The 27,751-nt window shown below is 38.2% G+C and overlaps 1 protein-coding gene across 3 annotated transcripts in view; it reads right to left on the minus strand.

The window, feature by feature from the left end:
* The window catches only part of Pds5b (PDS5 cohesin associated factor B), a 128,998-nt gene that overhangs the window by 75,614 nt on the left and 25,633 nt on the right, over positions 1-27,751 (minus strand). For all 3 annotated transcript variants that reach the window (XM_051205143.1, XM_051205145.1, XM_051205144.1), the window contains exons 2-6: positions 12,876-13,002; positions 8,254-8,457; positions 5,035-5,121; positions 4,836-4,933; positions 3,870-3,996 (exon numbers count right to left, since the gene is read on the minus strand). In XM_051205143.1, the coding sequence (XP_051061100.1) occupies positions 3,870-3,996; positions 4,836-4,933; positions 5,035-5,121; positions 8,254-8,457; positions 12,876-12,983 (624 nt within the window). In that variant the 5' untranslated portion in view covers positions 12,984-13,002. The remainder of the gene's footprint in view (positions 1-3,869; positions 3,997-4,835; positions 4,934-5,034; positions 5,122-8,253; positions 8,458-12,875; positions 13,003-27,751) is intronic.

A 27,751-nucleotide genomic window follows, 5' to 3' on the forward strand; every position in this document is an offset into this window, starting at 1 on the left:
CCCCAGAAAGACAATGCTTGTGTCTGTGACTTGCTCTCTCTTCACATACAGTACTTACCTCTCCCTCTCCTATGCTCTGGAACTCTGATAACTTATATATTAGAGTATTTGCCCCATGAAGTCAATGAAGTCTCCCATGTCAGCTTAGGTTCTTTATTGTTTAAACATTTTGCTACTGCTGCTGCTGCCTTATACTCTAGGTAGAGTTTCAAGAATCAACTAATTTTTTTTTTTTTTTTTTATTGCTTAGGGCACTGGACAAGTAATATTTTTTCTGAGAATTTGTTTATTCTAATTTCAAATGTATTCAGAGATTATTATTCACATAACTATCCTTTAATGGTCTTCATACTTCACCACTGTCTACTTAATACATTTTTAAAATTATGAATGTGTAGTTTAAGTAACATTACTGTTTCCTATCTCATTCATTTCTGCTCAACTGCTTTTGTTTTACTTGTATACTTTATTCTGATATTGTCTTGACTTCTTGCACCAGACAGTTGTCATTATAATTTATCAAATCAATGATGTTTGTCATTAAGCTTGTAGTACTGTGTTTCAAATACTCAGTGTTTCTACAAACCCTTGGTCTGACTTATAATCTACTAGGAAATACCTTTAAATGACCCAATAAATAGTGAATGTTTCATTGTCTCCATAATTCATTAATTTCTGCTTTACATATTTTAGCGGATAAACTCTGTCTTTATCCAATTAAAGACTACATGGGGGCTAAAATAAAGATCAGGGGCCTAAAGACATGACTCAGTGGTTAAGAGCACTGACTGCTCTCCCAGAGGACGCAGGTTCAAATCCCAGAACCCACACGACAGCTCACAACTGTCTGTAACTCCATTTCCAGAGTTAGTTTGTCTAACACGAGGGAATGCTTGGGTTAGCACCTCTAACACTACATAAGGTGACACAGACCTGTCATCTCACTCAAGAGGTTGAGATAGGAGAATCAAAAACTCAAGTTATAGTCAGTTCCAAAATAAGTCTGAAGCCTGTCTATTTCAAAAGCCTACTATATACTGTGTGGGGATATGCACATACATGTTCTAGAACAGAGGGAATAAATACTCATACATGATAAAGTCAGAGGACAGCCTTGGATGTCACGCCTTAGACACCAATTGTCTTTTCTCTTCCTCTGCTTTTTTCTTCTTCAGTAGGCTAGACTAGCTGATCTATCCAGCACCAACTCCCCAGCACCCAGATTAAACGCTAACAACATTCACTACATAGGGCTTTCTTAGGGTTTGGAGGAATCAAACCTAGGGCCCATAATCAGTTCACCAACTGAGCTATGTCCCTGTCATTAGTATTAATATAAAATAACCTTTTAAATCTTTCTCAGAATTTTGCAAATCAGCTCTTTCCATGGCCATATTTTGGCTATTTGCCTTATTATCATAACCAATTGGACTAATCTTCAGCTCAATGGAACAACTTAAGTTATGTGATAAACTTAAGTCATTTACATTATTGCCAATCTTCCTTCTCTTAAAATCCTTAAAATTTTAAGAGTATATCACAGTCTACATTCAACTAGCCCAATGATTATATTTCACTCCTAATAAGCTCTTCTCCTAATTTTCTTTTTAAATGTCCCGCTGTGGTTTTTAACTCCTGTTTTTATTCTATTTTGTTTACATAGACAGTGTATGATGTGTGTGTACATACACATGCCACAGGAAGCACATGATGGTCAAAGGATAACTTCCAGCAACGATTCTCTCCTGTGGGCCCCAGGGATTACACTCCAGGTCACCAAGCTGTTATCACTGAGCCACTATGATATAAGGAACTACACATTGTACAAATGACTAAAAACAGAAATTACCCCTCAAAATTGTTCCATCTCAGGAAAGTATTAAACTATAAAGAATCCAGCTGCTCTCAAAGATGAGAGGTCAGATCCCAGCATCCTTGTTTCTACAAGTGTTTCTGTGCAGTGGGCCAAGGAAAACACAGGGCTTGGGAAGTGTCTATTTGTGTACATTGTTACTTAAGTGGTGCTAGGAATTACACTTAGGATCTCACACATGCCAGGCAAACTGAGCTACCCCTGAACTACATCCTCTAGCCCAGAAAGTGTCTATTTATTTTTCCTGATAAATGGACTTTTTCATGACAACAGTTCAGAGAGACAGAGGCTCTGAGTGCAAAAACCAAGATGGATACTTAATCTGTGTCTGGGAAAGCCTTTTCTCCAAGGTATTGGCATGGATATGAATCCTATTATGCTAACCACGGGGAGCCTGCTTCATCAACTCTTGAAAGCTTCCCTAAGTTTCCCTGTGGTAGATAGAGTTCATGATACTGGCTGGCCCTCCTGCCTCACTAGAGAGCTAAGAGCTTGAGACAACAGGCAAGTTTCCTGGTGGGTTGCCTGAAAGAAACAGGTTGGGCTGGTACTTAGAATTTACAGTTTTTTCAAATAACAGGATAACAGGAATCCTAACAATGTGGGCCCTGAGGGCAAAGGAGGTGCTGCTATATGCCTCAGGAGGAAGTGCTATGAGCCTCAGAAAGGGGTACAATGTACCTGGGAGGGGGAACAATAGGCTTCAGTGGGGTCTATTCTCTCTACCTCCTGCCTTCCTTCCCTTGCTTGTTTATCAGTGACAGGTATACAGCTGGGCTGGGCAGAATTACGAAAAGGCAAACCAGACACCTGCATAGCAACAGAATAGATGGAGGCAATCAGAGCCCATATCAACACCTCTGATTTTTCATTTAATAAATACATCACCTGAATTTTTGAGATCTAATGTTAACTTGAGGTCTAATGTTAGCTTACTATTGAGCCTGCTTACTCTCAGCATTAATAGATTTCCAATATGTTTTAAAATTTTAGATTAAGGGTTCATTTCCAATAAAGGATTATTTGTGACAATATTATATAAATGTATGCTAAGACAATATAATGCTAACGTCCTTAAATTTAAGCAGAGAAAAAAATTGAGTAAAGGTTAGAAATTTAACCCCTTCTCAATAATACAACTGCCATCACAACTACCTACCAGAGTCGAGTACTTTCAAAAGTTGAAACATGCATACACACAAGAGAAATGCACACACATCTCTTAGTTGACAACACTCAGGTAAAAACACTGGTCTCTAACCTCTCTGTCTCTACATTAGCCCTATCTTTCAATTGCGATCCCAACTGGTTCCATGTGCCAACTCATAAAGTCAAATAACAGTACTTAAGCAGTTATTAACTCACTGCTATATAAAGTGGGGGTTTTGGCATCAGAAAAGTAAAGGCATGATCTCTCCAAGGTATGGTTAAGGGGAAGATTTTTATGGTAGGTATGAGGGAAAGTACAGCCAGAGGCATCTGGAAGAATCCGGAGCAGGAAAAGTAGTAGACCAAACATGGTAAGCAGAGTGGATCAGATCTTGAGAGGAGGGAGGAGGAGCAAGAGAGGAGGGAGATAAAGACCAGAGGGAGCAAAGAGAGTACATGGCCAAAATTATGGTAGAGTTATATAGGAATGAGAAGCCCATTAGGGCAGGAGGCGGAGGAAGAGCCAGGATGTCGACATGTGCTTTGGAATACTAATAGGCATCACAGACAGCTTTTTCTCCCCAACTTCTTTTGGCCCTGTCAACTGTGTAAAATGTTTCCTATAGGAAACTCATTGACCACAAATATTTTATCATATGAACTAAGTCCATTATTTCTTCACTTAATCGGTGACTACAAAATGTAATGTGTTTGTTACACCTCAAACAGTGTCTTAATACTAATTAAGAGTCTACAAAACTAAGCTTCAGGCAAGATAAATTCTACTTACAACATAAACATAAATTCTGAATCCTAACTTAGTACAGTTTAAACACATTTCACATACCTTATGGGCAGGTACCAGATTTACCAAAACCGTATCTAAGAGCTCCTGAGACACTGTGTCGCCTTCACAAATGATAGAGCTCATGAGATCCACCATATGCATATGCACTTTCTGATTGTGGCCATTGCTGAAATCCAAAACAGTTATTTATCCAGATGTATCCGAGATAGACATGATACTAGTAAACATTTTACTTTATAAAAATGGTGAGATAAAACTACATTACTGTCAAGCTTCTTTCTCTCTGCTCTTACAGCAAAACTTATTTTTAAAACTGCATTACTAAGCCGGGTAGTGGTGGTACACACCTTTAATCCCAGCACTTTGGAGGCTTAAGCAAAGGCAGAAGCAGAAGCAGGTGAATTTCTGTGAGTTTGAAATAAGCCTGGTCTTCAGAGAAAGTTCCAAGACAGGTGGGTCTACACAGAGAAACCCTGTCTCAAAAAAAAAAAAAAAAAAAAAAAAAAAAAACAAAAACCACCAAGGGAAGAAAAATACTATATTAAATTACTTCCCCCTAATTTTAGCCATCTCACAACCAAAGTAGTTAAATGAAATACAATCTCAGTTTCATCTTAAATTTAAACAAAGCATTTTAAAATTCTATTAAATTTTATACCTACACAAAAATTTTAAACAACCATATATATTAAAAAGTCAATGTAAGTCGGTAATGGTGGTATACACATTTAATCCGAACATTTGACAGGCAAAAGCAAGCTAATCTCTGTGAGTTGGAGGCCAGGCTGACCTATACAGAGTTCCAAGACAGCCAGGGCTACACAGACTATCTCAACAATGACAACAATAATAAAAAGTCAATATAGTATGTAAACAAATAATAATCCCAAAAAAATTAGTCTAATTTGCTCCTATAGCCAAAAAGTATATAATAAGTTCTATCCATTCAGATAGAGAATAAATCTTTACAATTAAGAAATGTTACTCATTTGAAAATGAACTTACTTTATAACTGAGAATAATGTTCTGTAGAGTTGAGTAAAGATTTCATTGCTATCTTCTAACTCAAAGCATATGTTATATGACTTAACCCATGCAATGTTCTAAAAGAAAGACGTGAAAAAGCAAATATTTTAGTTGCTAAAAATATACAATAACAAAAATAAAGTTTAAATATAACCTCAAGTTTTAATATATTGCTTACCTCAAGTAAATAAAAATACCTATTGAATTGAGGGCTCTTTGTATCTTCTAGTCCCTTTAATTGTCTTGTTATAAACATAAATATATCCTTTAAAAAAAAAACAAAGTTTTGCTTAGATTAAGAATGCTAAATGGAAGTACACAATATACTAGTAGGACTAGCTAAAGTTATTCATCAACATTGTAGACATATTAGGATAAACTACTAGGAACAAAAAGAAAGGCAGAATTTTTTATAGTACAACTTTACATAAAGACTCTAGTATCTTCTAAATACAATGTGTAAAAACCATGATAAACCTATTATCCTTCATAGTAAATCATTACACAGATCACATGTTAATGTACAGAAAGAAAATGTTCATCATACAGCAAACTAAACAAATAGGCTTAAAAAGTGAGTCAAATAAAATCCATGCTATTATTAGAATAAAGGTGTTGCAATAACTGAGAGCTGAGGACTCCCTTGAAAAAGTTCACCACATGAAACAGCACAACAGTTACATAGCAAGAAGACAATTTAGGAGTCATAAAATCCCAAAACAAAATTACCAAGTAACAGCACAACACATCACATCCAGAAGCTTAGACTTTTGAAACAGAACAACGGATGTCTGTTTGTCTAGTGTCATCATTACACTGGAGTCACTTGTTTCCCTGAATCGTTTCTCAATCTTTCCCTATTTCTTATTTTACACTTTTTTTTTTTTTAATATTTCCCTTTGTAGGTACCTGAGTCTTTAAAGACAGACAAAAGTCACTTTCAGATAAATTTTCCTGAGTTTCAGTTTTTTTGAAAACTGTGAAAAGACTTAAATAAAATAAAACAAAGTAACAGTAAAAGCTAATTCCCTAAAGGAATTTTTTTACCAATCGTAAGAAAAATGTTTCTCTATAAGTAAAATAATGTACATTTTAAAAGGCAAAAATATTATATACAAGTGACTGAGTAATATTTCAAGAAAAGCACTATTAAAAGTACATTCTTTGAAAATGGCTGCTTTGACAGCAAAAATGTATAAAACAAAATCTCCATGAATGAGCTTTTCTGACAATCTTACTCTACTGTCTGAAAGAGAGTACTGGCACACTAGATTTATCAGAAGTTGGAAACAATTGTCAATTCACTCATAACCTCTTAACAAGCCAAATGTCCAATCAGAGTTTGCTCATGACAGTAACAAACTGAGACTGAAAAGTAAAAATCGAGACTGACTATTTTCTGTTATGTAATACTAACTGGTATGGCACTAATGTGGACAAAAATGTGGCCTTGAAGCCAATCAGAATGAAAACTATCCAATAAATACTTAGAAAGCATCCTTAAAAACACAGTGATTCTTCAGTTCTATCCCCAAAACAGAAAAGGGGGTCTGTAAATTAAAACCAACAGATTAATTCTCAAGACAGAGAGACAGACTTTTTTTAATGTTTCAGATAGTTCACGCAGACCTTTACCTCATCTATTGGGTATTCTTCTCATAATTGTCCTGATACAGAGAGCACAGATCTGTACCTATTCTTTCAGGATACCTTTCATCACTCCTAAGCCTTGAGCTAGGTCAGTGTTTATATTTATACAAACTGAAAAGTTCACAAAAGAAGTAAGTAAGTTGCACAGCAAGATCTACTTTTGTTTAGAGAATATCAAAAAAAAAAAAAAAAAAAAAAAAAAAACTGGTAAGGAAGAACCTTGGCTTACACCAAACAAATATATCATTCTCTAAGCCATTTAAATAGCATGCAATCCAGGTGAAAAGTAACTACACAACCAGTTCACATGACCTACTCTAAGTCTGACACAACTCAAATTTAACTGTCCAATAACATTGTGTTATCCTCTTCCCTCATGTTGATTGATATCCTTTATAACAGTATCATCGCAAACCAGACTGGGGATGTTACACAGTTGGCAGAGGTATTAAGGGAGCACATACCTCATTCCAGTTATCAAGAAGAAATTAGAAAAGCCCAAGGTTCATGTCTGATTTGGATGTTGTTGCTTTCCCTTACCCAAGTATGCTGAGTTCATGAAAAATAACTAACAATAACATTTCTTAAGTAAAGCAAACTGTCTGCTACTTTTTCTTACAATGGATGAATAATCTTACTAAGGAAAGTGATTTTCTGACCAATAACTTCCAAAATCATTTACTATATGACTTGTTACACAGTCACTTGGTATCTTTCAAACAGCTCTCATTCAGGTTTCTAGTAAGTGCTATCTTTTAAACAATGAACATGGTCTGCATTATAAATGTTCAAAAGGAAAAGGAGCATCCCAAAATCATAATGCAAAACACAGCACCATGGTGTCATATGAAATCATTGTGCAAGCCAAAGTTCCCAGAAAAAAGCCTTGGTGATGCTGAAGATTCTAGAAGGTAACTGACTTAACAAAACTTCTGTGGCTGTAGCAAGACTGCATGGAGCAGGTCTACAGACAAACCATCTGGGGCTCTCTTTAGCCCCCCCTTCATAATTTTCAGCCCAGACCTCCATGTTTACCTAATATTCTTGTGCCTTCTGGAATATGTGAACAGATTGTACACTTCAGGCTTGTAACAGAGACTTTTCCACAATGCTGTAATCAATCTACCTGGTGTTTCCACCAATGTATTTAAAGGAGGCCTTGATTAATGACTTTCTATTGTTCTGTTACTATAAAAGCCTCATGAAACTGTTACCACATGGAGAACATGGTATTTTAGGTAAACTAAACCCATGTTCTTAAGCCACAGTCATTTATATTTGGTCCCAGAACAAAATATAAACTCATTCCTTCTAGGGTTGAGAGCTTGGGTGGGTGGGTGTGAGTGTGTGAGTATGAGTGTGTGGGTGTGTCTGTCAAAAACAACTTTTTAAAATATGAAGTAAGATATCAATTAAAAGTATAGTAAAATAAACACAGAGGGGCAGGGCAGTGGCCCACGCTTTTAATCCCAGCACTCGGGAGGCAGAGGCAGGTGGATTTCTTTGAGTTCCAGGCCAGCCTGGTCTACAGACCTAGTTCCACGGCAGGCTCCAAAGCAATATAGTGAAACCCTGTCTTGAAAAACAAAAAAACAACAACAAAAACAGTTAAGTGTCACAAGAAACAGAAGTTTAATGCCAAATCAGTCTGGCCAATATAACAGAATTTGAAGAAAATTACTTTATCCCATTCAATTTAACAGAAAAGTAAAGTGTCAACATTGCAGTGCTTCCCATCAGTACTTGCCTTTAGTTTATCAGGAGATGTGTAAGGAGCCTCAGGAGCATAAATCCTGAAAATATCAGCAAGGCAGCAAGCTACCAGTAAACGAACATCTTTATCAGGGTGCTTGAGGAAAAAGTCGGAAGCAAGATGTAAAGCTAGGTTCAGGTAAAGTTCCTTTTCTTCTTCAGAGTCCTGATCCATGTCCATGAAAGTTTTTACAACCATCTATACACAAAGATCATCAAATAGTCAAATACTTTCTATGATCATTCATGACAGATAAAAGCCATAATACAAAAGTTCACTCAAAATACACTTTCATCAGAAAAGAATGAAATTCTTCTACAAGTGGAAGGCAAACGATTTTAAAAATATTTTTAATCAAGCACAGTAGCACATGCCTATAATCCCAAGACTCAGAAGGATAAGACAGGAGGATCACAATTTCAAGTTTAGTTTGGGGTACAAAGCAGAACTCCATCTCAAAAAAGACTCATTAATGTTTCATTTTAAAGCAATGGTTCTCAACCTTCCTACTGTTTTAACCCTTTAATACAGTTCCTCATGTTGTGGTGACCTCAACTATAAAATTATTTCATGGCTGGGCGTCGGTGGCGCACGCCTTTAATCCCAGCACTTGGGAGGCAGAGGCAGGCAGATTTCTGTGAGTTCGAGGCCAGCCTGGTCTACGAAGCGAGTTCCAGGACAGCCTCCAAAGCTACACAGAGAAACCCTGTTTCCAAAAAAAAAAAAAAACAAATAAATAAATAAAATTGTTTCATTGCTACTTCATAACCGTAGTTTTGCTGTTATGAATCGTACTGTAAATATCTGTTTTCCAAGGGTCTTAGGTAACCCTTGTGAAATGGTCATTTGACCCACAAAGGGGGTCACAACTCAAGAAGTTGAGAACCACTGTTTTGAGTAAGAATTTGCCATTTGTCCACATATCTGCTGACTAGACTTTAAGTTTGAAATGTAGCCTATGCAGGGACCATTCATTATTCAGTGTCTTTATCTGTGGAGATTTGTTGTCTCACTTGTACAAGTGTAGTAACAGTTCTATAGCACTTAAAAATCACATCCCATGGGGAAGCAGCATAGGACTGAACTAGACCCCTTGAATGTGGGTGTCAGCTAGAAGGCCTGGGCATTCTATAGGGACTCTGGTACTGGAACAATATTTATCCCTAGTGTACAAATGGACTTTGGGAGTCTATTCCCCATGGAGGGATACTTTCTCAGCCTAGATACACAGAGGAAGGCCTAGGCCCTGCCCCAAATGATAACAGACTTTGATGATCCCCCATGGAAGGCCTCGCCCTCTCTGGGGAGTGGATGGGGTATGGGAAGGGATGGGGGGGGGTTAGTAGGGGACATGGGAGGATGGGAGGGAGAAGGAACTGAGGTTGATAAATAAGATTGTTTCTAATTTAAATTTTAAAAATGTATTTAAAAAATAATCACATCCCTTTCTTTTTTTTTCTAATAGTTTTAATCATAAAGAAAACCTTAGAATAAAAATTTCAATTTCCATCTATCATGGTTAATCTTCACTATGAACTTGGCTGGATTTAGAATCACATGGAAACCTACCTTTGGTAACGTCTATGAGACTGTTTCCAGAAAGGTTTACCTGAAGACTTAAGACCCACTACTGAATGTGGGTGGCTTGGATTCCTGACTGAATAAAAGGAAAAACAGTGTAGAGCTATATTCATCTCTTTGCTTCCTGACTGTGGGTGGAAGATAATGTGACCAACTGCCTCACACTCCCGATACCGAGCCTTCCCTTGCCATAATGGACTGCACCCTCAAACTGTGAGCCCAAAATAAGCTCTCCTTTCCCAAAATTGCTTCTGTCAAGTATTTTGCCAAAGCAAAATGTATCATTTTAGCCACTAAATCACTCGAGGTGTGATTTTTTTTTAAGTTTCAGCCTCCCCAACAGACTGTATAAGCAGCTTCAAGAAAGAATGCCTGGGGCTTAATGATGGCTCAACAATCCGAGTATGTGCTGTTTTCTTTAAGAGGTCCCAAAGTCAGTTGCCAGCACCCACATCAGGCAGTTCACAATTGCCTGTAACTCGAGAGTCTGAGGATCTAACGCCCTCTTTCTGGCCTCTGTGGGCACTGCATTAGTATATGTGCTCATGCCCAGCTTAGAAACACACATAATTAAAACATGAAAGACAAAACACTGTTTTAAAAAGATGTCAAAGATGTATTCGTAAATAAAAATGCATCCTTCAGTTACCATGAAGTGACTATGTACAGCAAGGGAGGGAAAAAAATGTATTTCTGGCCCACATTAAAAGGAAATACTAATGGACATCTCATTGGTTCAACGAGATAACCCATGTACATGTTACACAGAAACAAGTTGCAAGAAACAGATCTATCTTCATAATTATTTTTATAAAAGGGGAACTGAAACCAAATTAAATGATAATTTATAGTTTAAATTCTATAACGTTTTCGCTAACTTAACATTAGTAGAAATGATTATCTAAAGCTGTGCTACCCTTACTTCAAATAAAATTCAACAAAATGTATTCTTTCTTCCAATAAGAATCAAGAAAATTGTAGAACCTGAAAGAACATGACATTTCACTCTCACTCTGACAAAAGGTAACCATACAGCATCCACTAGGTGGTGCTACACATACTAAACGTGAACAGAGCCACTGGGCATCACAGCCTGTGGTTTCCACTTGCTAGAGGCCTGGGAATTCACACTGAACACATGGAGCAGCTGTGGGGACAATGCTACAGCAACCCCTCTGCTCTGCCATGCCCGATGCCAAACAGAATCAAAATGGACAAACTGCACTATTCTCAATATGTAAGCTCAACAACTTTATGCCTATTGAAAAGACATAAGAGGGGACAAAAAGGTGCACAGAATTAAGTGTTTTTCCTTACAATCTCTTCATACAAGAATGGGAAACAGTGTATTTTGAATAAAATGTTATAGGAAAACCAAGAAATTATAAGAATGACAACCTATAAGTTAACAAATTATCATGACTCATAAAGCTTATGTATTTGTAAATAGCAAAAAGTATTATCCAAAATTAAATCTATTTTCTATTTCTCCGAGGAGGAGGAGGAGGCTAAAAATTGTAGCAGATATAAATATGGAAAATGATGAAAATGTGTACTAGCCAGCTTGCTGACGCAGAAAGCAACTGAGAGTAAAAGCATGCTATACAACACTGAATATGACGACAATGAAACAATCGAATTTGCTCCAAGCCCAAATAACAGGAACTTTTTGCTATTGTGTACTCAAACAGTGTTGTAAATCCCATTAACAACTATCACAAATCCCAGCATTCAGAAAGTTGAGGCAGGATTATAAATTCAAGGCCAGCTTCGGCTACATTTTATGGAGTTTCAGGCCAGCCTGAGCTACACAGCAAGAATGGCCTTAAGGGGGAGAAGGGGAGCCCTAAATTATAACTCAGATGAGGCCTCTAATTTTAAATATATCTGAGAAAATAGTATGCATAAAAGTTACTAAATGTGAATCAGCTTGTATGTGTATGCTGTCTCCACAGAACTTTTTCTTATCATTTCTGGGATAAACCTAAGAAAGTAAAGGTATTGGTTTCACAAAAATTCAACAGGCAAAAAAAGATTAAATACACAGAAAAGTAAACACATCGTACATAAAAGAACTGAGCTTGGCTCTACTGAATGAGACAGACACCAGTTTCTAATGGGACTGAGCTTGTCAGGAGGTGGATGGACATCTGTGATAAGGTTCCTTTTCTTTCAAGTAATAAACCTCTGACAGTTGCATTCTAATAGCTTAAGGAAAAGTAAACAATATCCAGACCTCAAGTGAAGTTTATGGTAGTGTTAGCACCACATACATACATACATACATACATACACACACACACACATACATACACACACACATACATACATACATACATACATAAATACACACACACCACACAGCAACCTAATATATCACTGTTTTGTAAGGCTTCTGGACCTTCAGTGCTGAAGTTTTCCAACACTGACAATCAGAATAACATTACAGAATGCACATGTTGAAACATTACATATGACTCACTAATAAGTCTAATTTTATGCTTTGCATCAGTTGAAAAAAAATGAGTATTTTAATACTGTAGCAAACAAATGTCTAGATAATGCACACATAGAAGGAAAAAAGTGCTCAAGTGTAAGAGTGATCTTGAGCAACTGGTCAACCAGGTTCATATGTACTTTGTCTGTTAATGCTACTTTAAACATTCTAACAGTCACAGGAGGTAACCTATACCTGAGGACTCCTACAAATACAACTTCCTTTCCTACACCTGAAGAGTTAGGGGTGGGGAGGGTGGAGGTAGGGGAACGACAGTGAGCATCAAATGGAAGACAGAGCAGATAACTTGGTAATGGAGAATATAAAAATATCATGGGACATGCGCCTGCCAATCACTCTCCAAGTAGAAGTGGCCCCCACTGTTCCTTACCTACCCTATCCCCACAAACTCTTTCTCTGCCATTTGCTGTCTTAAAATTTTTTTCCTTAGCAGAACAAATTACATGGCCCTACGTGAAGATCCTCAAAAGAAAGCCCCACACTGCCCAGCTGTCTGAACGGCACACTGTTCACTCACCTTTAAGCGCCTCACCATCTCCTCTTTAGAGATTTTATCTGAGATTTCCTTGACACCAGGAGGGTAAGTAATCTTCCCATCGTTGGTCCTTGTCTTTGAATGAGCCATGATGGAAATGTCTGTACCCCTAAAGCAAGAAAAGTGTTAGGTACAAACTAAAAACAGGCATGTACTATAATAAATGTAAAAGATAAGTTGTTTCCCAACAATTTGTAATAGCCTCCAATTCAGAGTAATTCGGTCATCTAATGAAAACTACTTTACTGAACATTTCCCAAAATTACTGAGGAAAACAAACTTATTCTATTCCCATTAGTAGCAAGCTGTATAATTTACACTAACTCTCCCCAACAAAACACAATAGAAAAAAATTAAATAAATATATATAAAGTGAGGGACAGGAATGAGGGTGACCAAAATAAGTTGTATGAAATTCTCCAAGGAACCCAGAGAACTTCCTATCTATCTGGTCTCTAAAGTTATCTGCCAACACTGACAAAACCAAGATTCAGTTTCAGTGCTCACATTCGACAAAAGGGACAGAACATCTGTACCTGTACCCAAAAAAAAAAAAAAAAATCTCCTGAGATTAGTGTGGACTTCTAGCCACTCCTACCACTGCCCCCCACCATGCCCAGGGAAAAGATGCACTTAAAAAAGCAAGAAGGTAAACCAGAAATCAATCTGTGCCCTACAGAAACCAGAGACGGTAAATAAAAACACAGGGAAGAAGTCACTAGCTTTGGTCATGAATCTACATATTTGTTCAGAGACATAGAACATACACAGTCCTGAGACCCTCGAAACACATGGGCAACCAACTGGTAGTAATCCCAAGGACCCAACATAATTGAATTGAAGTCCTGTCTGAAAGAAAGTATCTTCATCCTAAGCACAGAAGAAACTCAAGCATGGCACTTCTAAAGTATAAAGTCAACAATAGGTAGGCACCTAAGGAAACAGGGTATTCTTAGAACAAGAATAAATAACAGAAACCACAAACAGGGCCAGAATCCTTCAGCTATTATTACATTTATGGAGATCATAAAATGACTAGACTTATAAACTTATATAAAAGACAATTCTGAAAATCTGTAAGGAATAATTATAAAAACAAACACTCAAACATGCAAACAGAGCAGCAATAAACAAACATTCAACAGACATGTTCATCTGCAGATAGTAAAAATATTAGAATTAAGAAAAAAAATTATCCAGGGCATAACACAAACATGAAACTAAAATACACAGAGGACAGGTAAGTCTATCTTATGACTCACAGAAGAGTGACCAGTCCACATAACTGCACAAAGTATCATAAGACAGCATGCATGCATGCATGCATGCACGCATACATACACACACACACACACACACACACACACACACACACTCCGCCAAACCGACACTATAAAAATACGATCATACTGACTGGAAAGGGAGGATTTACAAGTTGGGTAGAACCCTGATGCAAGGGAAACTTCCACGAGACTACAAGGATGGACCCAGCTAAGACTCTTGGCATAGTCTAAACTGGCCATCCCCTGGGATCCGATTGGTGACTACTATGACTACTACTATGGTTATTATCGAAGAACCCTCATCCAGTGACTGGTGGAGGCAGATTCAGAGACCAATGACCAAACACTGGGGCCAAATACTGGGCCGAGCTCGGTGAGTCCTGCTAAGGAGCATAGAGGGATTGTAAAAGCCAAGGGGGTCAGGAACATCACAAGGAAACCCCTGCAGCTACCCTGGCTCATGGGATCTCACAGAGTGTGAACCAACAACCAGTGAGACTACATGGGATCAACCTAGACCCTCTGCATATATGTGACAGTTGTGTAGCTTGGTCTATTTGCGCAACTCCTAGCAATAGGAGCAGGGAATGTCCCTGGTGCTCTTGGTGGTTCTTGGGAAACTACTTCTCATTCTGGATTGCTTTGCCCAGCCTGAACACAGTGGGAGGCGCTTGATCCTCTGGCATTGTGTTATGTCAATGCTTTGTTGATGCCCATAGGATGTCTGCACCTTTCGGAGTGAATACAGAGGGGGCACGGATGAGAAGGCAGCGGTTGGGATGTAAAATAAACAAATAAGTAAACTAACAAACAAATAAATACAATCATAAAGTGACAATAGAAACAAAGGGATGTTTGGAGACTACATAAGCAACAGTAAGTGCATGTGAAGATTCAGCAGTAGTATCTCCAAGAGCACAAACTAAACCTCAACCATTATACACCACACAAATGACTGGAACAAAATGACAATGACACCAAATGTAGGCAAGAGTCTGAAGAAGCTAATCTGTCAGATATTACTGCTCATATAGCCACAGTGGAAATAATTCTGGCAATTTTCTTATTAAAATGAAAATTTACATTTATAGAAAATATCCACAACTGGTGGTGGTGGCTCACGCCTTTAATCCCAGCACTCAGGAGGCAGAGGCAGGTAGATCTCTGTGAGTCTGAGTCCAGCCTGGTCTACTAAACCAGTTCTAGGACAGGCTCCAAAGCTAGAGAAACCCTATTTCAGAAAACAAAACAAAACAAAAACAAAGAAAAAATTCCCAAATTGAAAGCATTGCAAATGTTTTTTAATGGGTGAAAACTGATATGAAAAGAATAAATGCAGTAATTTAACAGCCACTATGCACAAAGGAAAGAGTCGGGCTCAAAGGGTTGTACGTGGTATCGTTTCTTTATTTAACAGTCTCAAAATAATAAAACCGAGAAAGAGCGAGCAGATGAGCAGCTTTAAGGAAACGAGGGTGGAGGAGTGGGGAAACAGGAGGCAACACTCCCCTCTCTGCAATTGTGCATGATTGAAGCTCTACAGCAGTGTTCTTGACCTATGGGTCATGACCGCTCTGGGGTTACTTGAGACCATCAGAAAACACAGATATTTACATGACAATTCATAACAGTAGCAAAATAACGGTTGTGAAGTAGCAACAAAAATAAGTAACTGTATATATAGTTGGGGGTCACCACAACATGAAGAACTGTATTAAAAGGTCACACACATTGGGAAGGTTGAGAACCACTGTGAGTTCCAGGACAGCCAGGGCTACATAGTGAGACCCTGTCTCAATACACACACATACAGACACACATTCTACAAATATATTTAAAAGGCCTCAAATACCAAGACATTAAAGGAATACAGTGAATGGGCTTGGTTCTACCAAATATTAAAACCCAGTACAAAGTTAAAGTAATTTAGACAATGTGGCATTGGTGAGGGGGAAAAGGATCCGATGGAATGTAAGAGAAGGCCTAAAAACAAGACTCCAAACATGAAAATTTGTGAAAACAGTGACAAGGTAAGACAGTGTCAGTCAGTAAGGACAGTACAAAAGTATTGCTGTCCCCATGCTTCACACAAACATAAAATGAATTCTGGGTACATTAGTAATCTCGGTATCAAAAACAAATGTAAAAGCCTTTAGAATGTGATGAGGGAAAAAGCAGTTTGCCGGGTCCAAGCTCACAGGTGTGCTCCCTTAAACGACATATCCACCTGCGGCCTAGGAAAGTCACTCTGGGGGAGCATACCTGAATGCAGCAGGGTTCACAACTGTCCACAAGACTGCAATGTAAGAGTGGTGCAGATGAGTTGTTCACATGTAGATAGCATAGAATGTGAGCATCTGTGTATTCAAGTTACTGTGTACCTACTTTTCACATAATATCTCAGCAGTAACTATGAGAGAAATGAGTTAAAATGGACCTCATAGTCTACCAAGAGAAATACATAACCCTACATAACTAAACCACAGTAGCCTTTGAAACATCTAGAAACAGCAAACATGAAGCCTATGGAGAGGATTTAAGCAAACAGCATTTCTATATAGGTATGGAGAGGAGAGGATGGTATAAACAACAAACAACAACAACAAAAAAGGTACGATTCAGAATTTATCACTGGGGCTGGGGGGGGGGGGTACAACACTTGGTAAATGTAGCTAAAAGAGAAGTAAGAGCCCTCATTGGGGCAGGTTTCTGAGTTGGCACTGTAGTCTTACAAGCAGAGTTTAAAAGGCTGTGAAGGCACACAGACTATCCTCAGAGTGAGACACACTTACTACACCCTACCTACTAAACAATCTCCATGAACTTTAAAGGTGTAAGTGTACATGTTCCCTGACCTGCACTTAGCTCCTTCTTCTAAACCCAGTCCTATTCTGGGCCCACACAAATGGCATTTATCACACTATACTCACTACACTTCTTTCTCCCCTAGATATTAACTCCTTAAGACAAGCACAGGCATCATTTTATGCTGCTGTTACTACATTTGACAGGCATTACTAGTAAGTACTCAGAAAGTACTTGGAGAAGTTGTAGTTATAATAAATAGTGCAGACTCATAGTGTGATGACCCCCAACTAAAACATTATTTTTGCTGCTACGTCTTATCTGTAACTTTGCTACTGCTATGAATCATAATGTACATTCTGTGTTTTCCGATGGTCTTAGGCAACCCAAAAGGGGTCATTTGACCTCCAAGAGAATCACTGAAACAGAGTGAGACCAATTAAGAAATGATAATAAAGCAATGGCTACAATACAAGAAAACTGACTCAAAGAGTTACAAATAATTCTAATAGAAAAAGGAGATTACCATAAAATTCAAAGTATTTGTTCCTGAAGAGTGGCTTATTGAAATATTAACTGAGAATTCACTTGGGGCAATATACTAGGTACTAACTGTATTAGATACTAACTCTACAATAACGAGCAGCTCAAAAGACAATTCCATGTGGGAGAGGTTTGTTGCATAAGCCTAAGGATAAGAATATTGATTCCCAGCACGTGCATAAAAGATGAGGTCATAGCGATATAACCTATAGCCCAGCACTGGGAATAAGGGGCTGGATGGACAATCTAGCCTAAATAGTGAGCTTCAGGTTCAACAGGAACCTAATGGAAAACAAAAGAGGCAAATACCCAATAGTAGCTTCTGGCTACAACAAGAGCACACAGGTGAACACACATTCATGAATGTGATGATAAGCTAACATATAAAATGTGTGCCTGGTTATAACAAAGATGGTAGAAAAACCAGATCAGATGAGATGTTAAGGAAATTAAGTTTCATCTAAAAGGCAACTCTAGTTTACAGAACTAAACTTTAGGTTCTAAAGTTTTAAAGAAAAGTAAGACTATACAATGTTTTGATAACATCTCCCGCTTGTGCTATACAAATTTAAAAGTTTAATGAAGGAAATGTGAGGCGGGGATAGAGAGATGGCCCAGCACTAAAGAGTACTGGCTGCTCTTCTAGAGGACACAGCTTAGATCCCCAGCACCCACATGGAGGCTAACAACCATCTCTAATTCCAAGGGAGCCAATGCCCATTTCTGGCCTCTGCAGGCACTGCACATATGTGGTAAAAAGAAAAAACACCCATTCACATAAAAAAATGAATGTGAGGTTGAGGAAACCACTTGGACAGTAAAGGGTTTATCACATAAGCATGAGGACCTGAGTCTGACCCCAGCACTCACATAAAAGGACAGGTGTGATGATGCACACTTGTAATCAATCCCAGAACCAGGGAGGCAGGGATGGAAATGGGTAGATCTCTGAGATTTACTGCCTAAAAAATGGGGAGAAATAGCCTCCTGAAAAACAATACCTAAGGCTGACCTCCACATGTACCTGCACACACAATCACAAACACATATGCACAAACATACATACCTGTACACAAGAAGGGAGGGCGGAGAAGACAGATTGGGAGGTGAGTGGAGGGAGGGCAAGCCATGAACTCCAGCACAGTGGCAGACACTCAGGTGACAGAAGTAAGGCTGTTAAAAGGCCGAGGTCAGCCTTGTCTGTGTAGCAAACTTCAGGCCAGCCAGGAGTAAGACTGTCTGAAGGGGGGGGGGCGTGGTGTGTTTGGAGGGTATAAGTGAGCTGAGAATCCAAGACTGAACTTTAAGAAAGTAAATACACTGATCAGGGAGAAATCAGAAAAAGAGTCAAGGAGCATAACAGATACAAATAAATGCCTGGGGACACAAGGGATGTCTGAAGACAGGGGGTCATATACAGTGGCAAATACTTTAGTGAAAACACACAAAATGCCCTCAGCAAATACTTCCCTAAACTTGGATGAATTCTTTTTAAATGTTCTTAGAAGATAAAACCAAATCACAAGGTAAAAGGGTGGAAAGGAAGCAAGGCAGAAGAAAAGAGAAAGTAGGAAATGAGATCATACCTGCTGAGGGTAAAAAACTGACTGAGACAGATATGCTCCAGACTGACAGACCCAGGGAGATCTGTTAGGGCTCATCCTAACAGAATCTCAACTATTCACCTAATAAGCATAAAACAAGAGTAAAGAGTAACTGCTTTAAGAAGAATTTATATAAAAATGAACCTTAATAGAATCTATTTTATATATAACACATACTAGGAAACAATGTACTAATTTATTAACTTCCTTCTCCATTTCAAAATACAAATTTGAACTGTGGGTGATGGTACATGCCTATGATCCCAGTACTTGGGAAGTGGAAAAAGTAGGATTTGGGTTTAAGGCCAGTCTGGGCTACACAGTAAGACTCCATTCCAAAAGCAGAAAAATAAGTTAGTAAAATACAAATTTTGTGGGCTGGAGAGTTGGATCAGTGGTTAATAGCATGCATTGCTCTTGTTGGGTTGCATTCCCTGGACCCACATGGTGGCTTATCACCATCAGTGACTCTAGTTCCAGGCGATGCACATCCTCTTCTATGCCTCCTTGGGCACTGCATGCATGCGGTGCACACATACCATGGCAGCAAAACACTCACACACATTTTTCTTTAATTGCACTGAAAAGATGGCTCAGTGGTTAAGGGTACTACTAGCTACTCTTACAGAGGACCTGAGTTCATTTCTCAGTACTGCCTCTAATTCTGACCTCTGCAGGTACTACATACATGTGGAACACTTACATTAAGTGCAGGCAAAACATCCATATACATAAAAATAAATAACTGTAAAAAATGTCAAATGAATTTATCACTAATTTATACTAAAAAGATGACAACCTAGGAGTCTCCTACTTTTAGTGGGTGATTTGAAACTTTCAGAAAGCCTTTAAACTTAAAAGTTATATGTTCTTACATTTGCATTTTGCATCTGGTATAAATAATAGATATAAATAATCTAAGTATTATAATATTTGTAAAACTCAGTTATTTAAAAGAAACATTTATTTTATTTTTAAAGCCAAGTACAGCAGCAAACACCGGGGAAGCAGAGGTAGGAGGATCACTGTGAGTTCCATGACAGCCAGGGCTACATAGTGAGACCCTGACTCAACACACACACATACAGACACACAGAGACACACAAGAAAGATGTGTATTTTGTTTTTAAAAAGTTGTTTTATTAATACAATGTATTTTGGTCATATCGGCATCCCTTTTTCACCTCCCAATCTATCCAAGTTTGAACTTTGTGGGGTTTTGTTTGTTTTTGTCTTTTCTTGTTTAAACCCATGGAGTCCAATGTGTGCTACTCAACAACTCACAATAGTGAGACCTGCCCTCAGGATGGCTGACCTACTAGGGGTAATGCCATTATGAAAACTGACTCTCTTCTCTCTCAGTAGCTATCAAATGTCACTAGCTCCTCAGCTAATGGTGGGATTTTATTCTTTTTCAATTGTCAAGTTCTTATATGCAGTTGTCCCCACTGTGTCCAAAAAACAGTTTCCTTCCTTGAAGTTATCCACCACCTATGGCTCAAAAAATCTTTTCTGCCCCCTCTTCCTCAAAGATCCCTTAGGGATAGGAGTATGGTAGGCGTATTCCATTTAGGGATGAGCACTCCACCATCTCAAAGAAATGTGTATTTAAAAATCAATCTAATCATTAATTCTTGACTCAAAAGATATATAAGAGCTTTCTAATAGATAAAACAGAAAAATAGCACTGGGAGGAATCAAGGGCAAGACAACAGCTTATTTTTTCAGAGGATCTAGTTAGAAATGAGTATGACATTTTCGTGATTTTTCTTAATGATTCACAATGTTTCATTAAGTTCACTTTCACAAATCAAAACAAGCTACTACTACTACTAGAATCCCTACATGGTCATGTTTATTTCTAGCTGTTTCTTCTCCTGGGATTTCACCTCCCAGTTTAAGGTAGAATTAGGACAACTATAGAGTTTGTAAAGACTCCAAACTGCAATCTTCCCCAAGACTGTACATATGAGAACCAGCAGGTGGCACACTCATTAAAGACAATCCATACAGCAATTAAACAGAATGAGAAATTAGGCTTAAACTTGTCAAGGACAATAGAAAAAAATGTAATAAGAGAAACTCCTGAGACAATCAATCAATCAATCAATCAATAAATAAAGCTATCTTCCTTTAAATACATAACCTTACAGCAACATTTATTTATATTCCAACTGTTTAAACAAAAGGCTGTTTCCACACAGTATGCAATAATTCAGCCAGCATCAAATTCAAATAGCATAGGCATTGTCAAAACTCCTTAATACTTCTAGTGTTAATGGCACTCATGTATTGAAAGATGATTATTTCTCAGTGTCAGTATTATGCTCAAAGCCCTGTCTGATAAAGAGAGAAAAATCACCACTATAACATATCTGGTTTTAATTAATTCTCTCCAGTGCAAATATTTTTTTTTTTTTTACTGATTATTCTTATATGTACCAATAAAATATAACACAGCTGTTCCCTCTACATTGGTGCACATTTGAGGCTCAATTAAATATGGAACAGAAATGTACTGCTTTACTTCTCTGCTGTGTGCAGACTTCTCGTTATTCTCAAAGCTGTACAGCTTTAACAACTCTTTTACTTAATGCATTCACTAGATAGGAGACCAAATATAAAAGGAAATGTGGAGAGTCTAGTGCACATATTTGGTCATTTTATATATGGGACTTGAACATCTGCAAATTCTGGAATCTAACAGGATTCTGGAACCAGTCCAAAAGACACAGGGAAATGACTGCAGTTTCCAATAGTTCTTTTAGAAAACAGGCCAATTTTTGAGTTCACATTTTGTTAATGTTATTTTAAAAAAAAAAAGACATGGTCATATCTTGTGTTTATCTTTTTTACAAAGCCAGGTATGGTGGCACACACCTTTGGTTCCAGCAGAGGGTAGATGGATCCATGTAAGTTTCAGGCCAGTTAGGTCTATACAGTGAATTCCAGAACCAAGAGTACTTAATGAAACCCAGTCTCAAAAAAAAGTTCTACTAAACCTTTTACAAGTAGTATGTTTTATATAAGTAGTAGCAACCTCTCTCATTTATTGAAAGCCCTTTATTTCTATAGTCAGTAGTCAACTCAATGTCCATTACAACAGAAAACAATGAAATTATTGAACCTCTCTACTATCAAATCTCAGGCAGACATTCTTATACCTCTTCTCTTGGTAAACTACTTCACTGAGAATATGGAAGCTCAAATAGAAACTTCCTTAGCCTACCATCACCAAATAAAATGTCTAGATACATTTGCACCCATCTTCTACTGTTCCCAGAAAGGAACAAGTTTCTTCACATTAAAAACTAACCCACTGCGGTACACATGATCTCAGGCTCTGTAGTTTCCTGAGAGCTTCACTTCATTAGCTCTCTTGTCTTTCCACCATCTACCACACTGCATCTACTATATCTTTTCAGTATTCAAACACTGTTCTTGGATAGAAGGCAGACAGGATACCTTTCACAGAAGGAAGACAAACTACATTTCTCATACTAATCCAACACAGATTCTCAGGTCCACTGAAATAAGTAAGCTGTAATGCTTTCACCATGACTGTGGTAGACTGCAGAAAAGGTAACAATTTCCCTCTATCTACAAACATATAATGTGACTTCCTTTTCCCATCAAGAAGTGAGGATAGGCTAGGGACCATAGCTCAGTGGAACACCTGCCTACCATGACCAAGGCCTTTGGGTTTGATCCATAGGACCACCAAGTTAAGAACGGTTTCTAGACCTTGAATCTGAATCTAACCAGGCTTTTACCTGACCTGACCAGAAAATGGCAAATTCAATTAAGGTCCTTGTGTTGACTTTATTAGCCTGGAGTTCTTGACACTTATTTGAGCAAGCCTACAACATCTGTTTGTAATTATCCATTTGTCAAATAAGAATAGAGAGCCAAGCATAGTGACATATACCTGTATCCAAACAAGGTAGACAAATTGGGGAGTTCAAAATCATCCTCAGCTACATACCAAGTTTAAGAACAGTTTGTTGGCTATATGAGACCTCATTTCAAAATACCAAAATTAAAAACCATACAAAGAAAGCAACCAGTTAATCCAGGCCTGGTCACCTTTAATTCCAGCACTCGGGAGGCAGAGACAGGAGATCTCTGTGAGTTCGAGGCCTGCCTGATCTACACAGCAAGTTCCAGGACAGGCTCCAAAGCTAGAGAAATCTGTCTCTAAATAAATAAATAAATAAATAAATAAATAAATAAATAAATAAATAAATATAAATCAGCCCTAGACAAACCACCAAGTAATCACATATACATATCTGCAAAAGCCTCACCCACATCAGTAGAACCACCCTGATCATCCAAATCCATCCAAATACAAATTGTCAATTTGCAGAACTGAAACTGGGAATTAAGTCCCAGGTGAGTTGCTACACAATGAAAGCTAAACAAATGCTATGGTTTTCTATGTGACTAAATCAAATGAAACACTTTCTCATGCTTATGTACTATTTTAGCAATATGACAGAGTTGACCAGAGCCTCCTTCTTAAGACACTACTTTCCTTAAATCTGTAATGCACTTTTACTTTTTGCTGAGTTCTTTGTCTCCTACTTTGCTGGTCACATTTACCCCTTTATTTCCTTCCCTTCTACCCAATCTCTTTTTTGTATGGCAGCTTTCTCTGAGATTGGAAACATTCTGAGATTGAAACATTCCATCTCCCAAGGAAGCTCCTTAATTCAAATGGTAAACAACTCCAATTAGCTTCAGGAAATCTCTGAAACTGACCTGATTCACTAGTCCCCTTCTTCCCAGAATGATCAATAAAGACCACTGAGAGTCGCTCTCAGACAAGACAAGCTGCAAAGAAAAAGACTGACCAGAACAGCTCCCTGTAAGAAGCAGAAAACAGCCAAGCTGCATGGAAGCAGAGACCAACTGAGCACCTTGGAAAGGACACTCTTCAACATACTGAGTTGTCTACAGCCTGTGCAGTCTGCTCCAGGCTCCCAGTTTATGAGCTATCACCCATGTTGAGTAGGTTTTGATGGTTCAGCTGTCTTTGGGTCATTTTTGCTCCTCTAAGGAACCCCTCACCTTCACCTCAGTTCTGTAAGTATCCCCAATAAAACTCATAGGTTCAACAATGTGGACTTTGGTGGTATCCATATTTAGTCTGTCATGGGTTCCTTATCTGAGGTGAGTAGATGTGTATGTTGAGTCTCCCCAAGAAATGTCTGTCATGCAACACCTCCAAATATCAACAGTCTACCAGTGCTTAATTCATCTACTCTACCCTTTTTGACTGTACAAATTTCTCCCCCATGTTGACAAGCTTTGTTATTAAACCCTCAAAATAATGGAGGAAACTGGCCAAGTTATCATCTCTGAATATACAGTCCATGTATACAATAGGCTCCTTAATATTGACATTTGGATAGTCAGTGACAAGGAGAAATTAAGAGACCTGAACTAATCAATAGCCTTCAAATTTTCCTCCACCCCACAAAGTCCTCATCCTTTTGTCTCTGACTCAGTGTTACCTTTGTGTACCTTACTTCTATCTCACAGAAACTAGAAATGATCCCTGACAATAGCTTTTCCATATTGAAAGTTAATAAGTCCTATAAATGTTGCCTGCAACACAAATTAAACCCACCTCCCTTCCTTAGCCATCTCTTCAAACAAACTCTGAGCTACCTCCAAAACAGCAGCTAGAAAGACTTTAGTATGCCAACATCTTTCTATCACTGTCACTAAAATTTTTAGACAGTTCTGTTACCAGAATATGCTCCAAATATACCAATCTGAATGCTTTCTCATTACACTCAGTCACGTCTAACCCTTAAAGTATCAAACCAAGACCTTTCTGTCTGGGGATATGCTATCCTGCATGGAGAAACTTATTAGTCCTCATGGCTGGCTAGCACTGATTTTTCAAGTCTCATAAGCCAATGAAATCTGAGTCTAAAGTAGATCTTTGCATGTTCTCCAAGCACTCCTTTGTTACTCTTTCAAATAATTACCAAAAAAGTATTAATTCTCTAATGTTTTTAGACTCGAAGAGCCTGAGAATACATTTAACCATACTTTCTGAGCAGGGGAAAAAAAAAATCAAGAAATAGTCTTCGAAATTGTATGTGCTGGAATATGCCTGTATTTCCAAGTACTTGAGAGGTAGAAGTAGGTGGAGGAGCAGTCAAAGGCCAGCCCCCATTTCAATGCATAGGGAGTTCAAAACCAACCTAGGCTCAGGAGGCAGAGGCAGGTGGATCTCTGTGAGTTCAAGGCCAGCCTGGACTACCTAAGACTGTCTCAAAAGAAGAAAAAGGAACTGTGGTGGGACATGGGGCAGAGGGGTCTCACCCAAACCCACAGAGAATAACTATGCAGCAGGAAGATGTAGCTATAGAGGCACGGAGGCTGGTGCACTATATGACACAAAGCAAGCACAGCTGCCTGTGAATTCCTAGGCCTTCAACCATCAATTTCTAGGCCTTCAGAGGCGCCTCTCTGCCATCCTGAGTTTACTGCCAGGCAGTTCTGTAAGCACTAAGCCCTATTCTAGGCACTTGCTGAATTTCCACAGCACTAAGAGACCAACAGCAGGCAGAAAGCTTGATCCCTTCAGTTGCACGCACACACACACACACACACACACACACACACACACACACACAGACACACTACACCACCCTAGTCAAGAGCTCAGTACTCTAACTAGTGGTGCCCAGACACCAGGCTATAAAGCTCACTGAGGCCAGTAACAGCTACTAAGGAAAAGTCAAAAGTGAATGATTCCCAGCCACTTACCTGATTTGGGTTCAGTCAGCATAAAACACAAACTTGTACAGAGAACACAAAGAAACTACAACAGAGCTCAATGACAACCTATTGTCCTTGAGTAACTTTACCCTCTCCTACTAGCAGGTTCCGAAATTATGGCTCCAAGAAGAATCTCCCCTAATTCTTTATCATCTTTTTCTGTTTTTGTTTTGGTATTTTTTTTTTCCTTTTTACTGTTACTTTTAGTACTGTTTTTATCCTTTTTAAAATCTTATGTTTTTATTTTTCTCAGTTTTACTTCTGTGTTAGCTGAATATGAAGTTATGGCAAAAGAAAATGCAAAAACTTGCAAATGCTAAGGAAAATTAACCAAGGGAAAGCTTGAACTTAGAGGATCAAGTTGAAAGTGAGAATCCATTCATGCTGGTGGCACACACGCCTTAAATCCCAGCACTCAGGAGGCAGAGGCAAGCGGATCTCTGTGAGTTCGAGGTCAGCCTGGTCTACAGAGTGAGTGCCAGGACTATAGAGAGAAACCCTGTCTTGAAAAGCAAAAGCAAAAAACAAAAACAAAAACAAAAACAAAAACAAAAAAAAAAAAAAAAAACAGGCAATCATTCAAATGAATGACTGTGAAGAAGGAAAACCGTCATTAACACATAGACAGTAGGCAGAACAAATGAACAATAACTGAAAACCACAAAGAAGTTTAAGGAAAGAAAAGGATGATGTCTGTGATCAAGTAACCAAACTAACCAAGGAGGCTGGGCCTGCTATGCTAAGGTAAATGAGAGAACAACTGAACTGAAGGAGGCTGTACTAATTCCAGCCTGTTCAACACAACCATGTATTTTTGAAAATGATTTGCTGTTTTTCAATTCCTATTTGGGAAGGAAATAGTAAAACAGAAACTAATGCAAGCATCAGAAGCAACAACATTAGCTCAATTAATGCTAATATGCACTCACGAGTGGAGATTTCTAAGACATGTATTTAATAAACTTCTGTTAAATTACAATAACCTAAATAAATGTCTCTTCTCTGTCCCTTTATAAATATGATAACTGGTATGGGGAAGCAAAAAAATATATATATACACACACACATACATATATATACATTAATACATGTCCATTTAGAATCCCAAACAGACAAGACCAGAAATATGCCTTTCCCTGTCATATTGTTCTGAAGAGCCAAGAGTCCAGAAAGCTACACAAGAAGTACACTAAGTTACTTACAAAGGCAAACGTAACAGAGTATCAGTAGACCTGTTAGTACAAACTCTAAAAGCCAAGAAAGCACAGACTGGTGAATTTCAAGTTAAGTCACACTATAACTACCAATCAAGATTACAAACATCTCACAAAGCTATCCCTTAAAATGAAAGGTAAAATATGAAAGCACAAGCTTTAAAAAAAAAAAAAAATCAAGTCCATTAAACTAGCATAGCAGAAGATACTCTAAGGAATGACACACTCAGAAGAACAAGTAAGAGAGATACAGTCATGAAAGCCCAAGAAAGAAGTAACCTCAGATGGGAGTTGGTGGCGCAGGCCTTTAAACCCAGCACTAGTGAGGCAGAGGCAAATGGATCTCTGTGAGTTCAAGACCAGCCTGGTCTACAAAAGCTAGTTCCAGAATAGTCAGAACTGTTACTAGGAGAAATCCTGTCTTCAGGGGAAAAACATCTTTCTTTCAGTAACAGCCACAAATGTAACCATTACCTTAACTCTGGGACACAGCATGGCAGAATGGACAGAAAAAAAAAAAAAAAAGTGGGGGGGGGGGAGGGGAGTCAACTGTTCGCTGTCTACAAGAAACTCATTTTACAAAGACACATAGACTAAAAGTAACTACA

This window comes from Phodopus roborovskii, unplaced genomic scaffold (assembly GCF_943737965.1).
Source record: "Phodopus roborovskii unplaced genomic scaffold, PHOROB, whole genome shotgun sequence".
Lineage (NCBI taxonomy): Eukaryota > Metazoa > Chordata > Mammalia > Rodentia > Cricetidae > Phodopus > Phodopus roborovskii.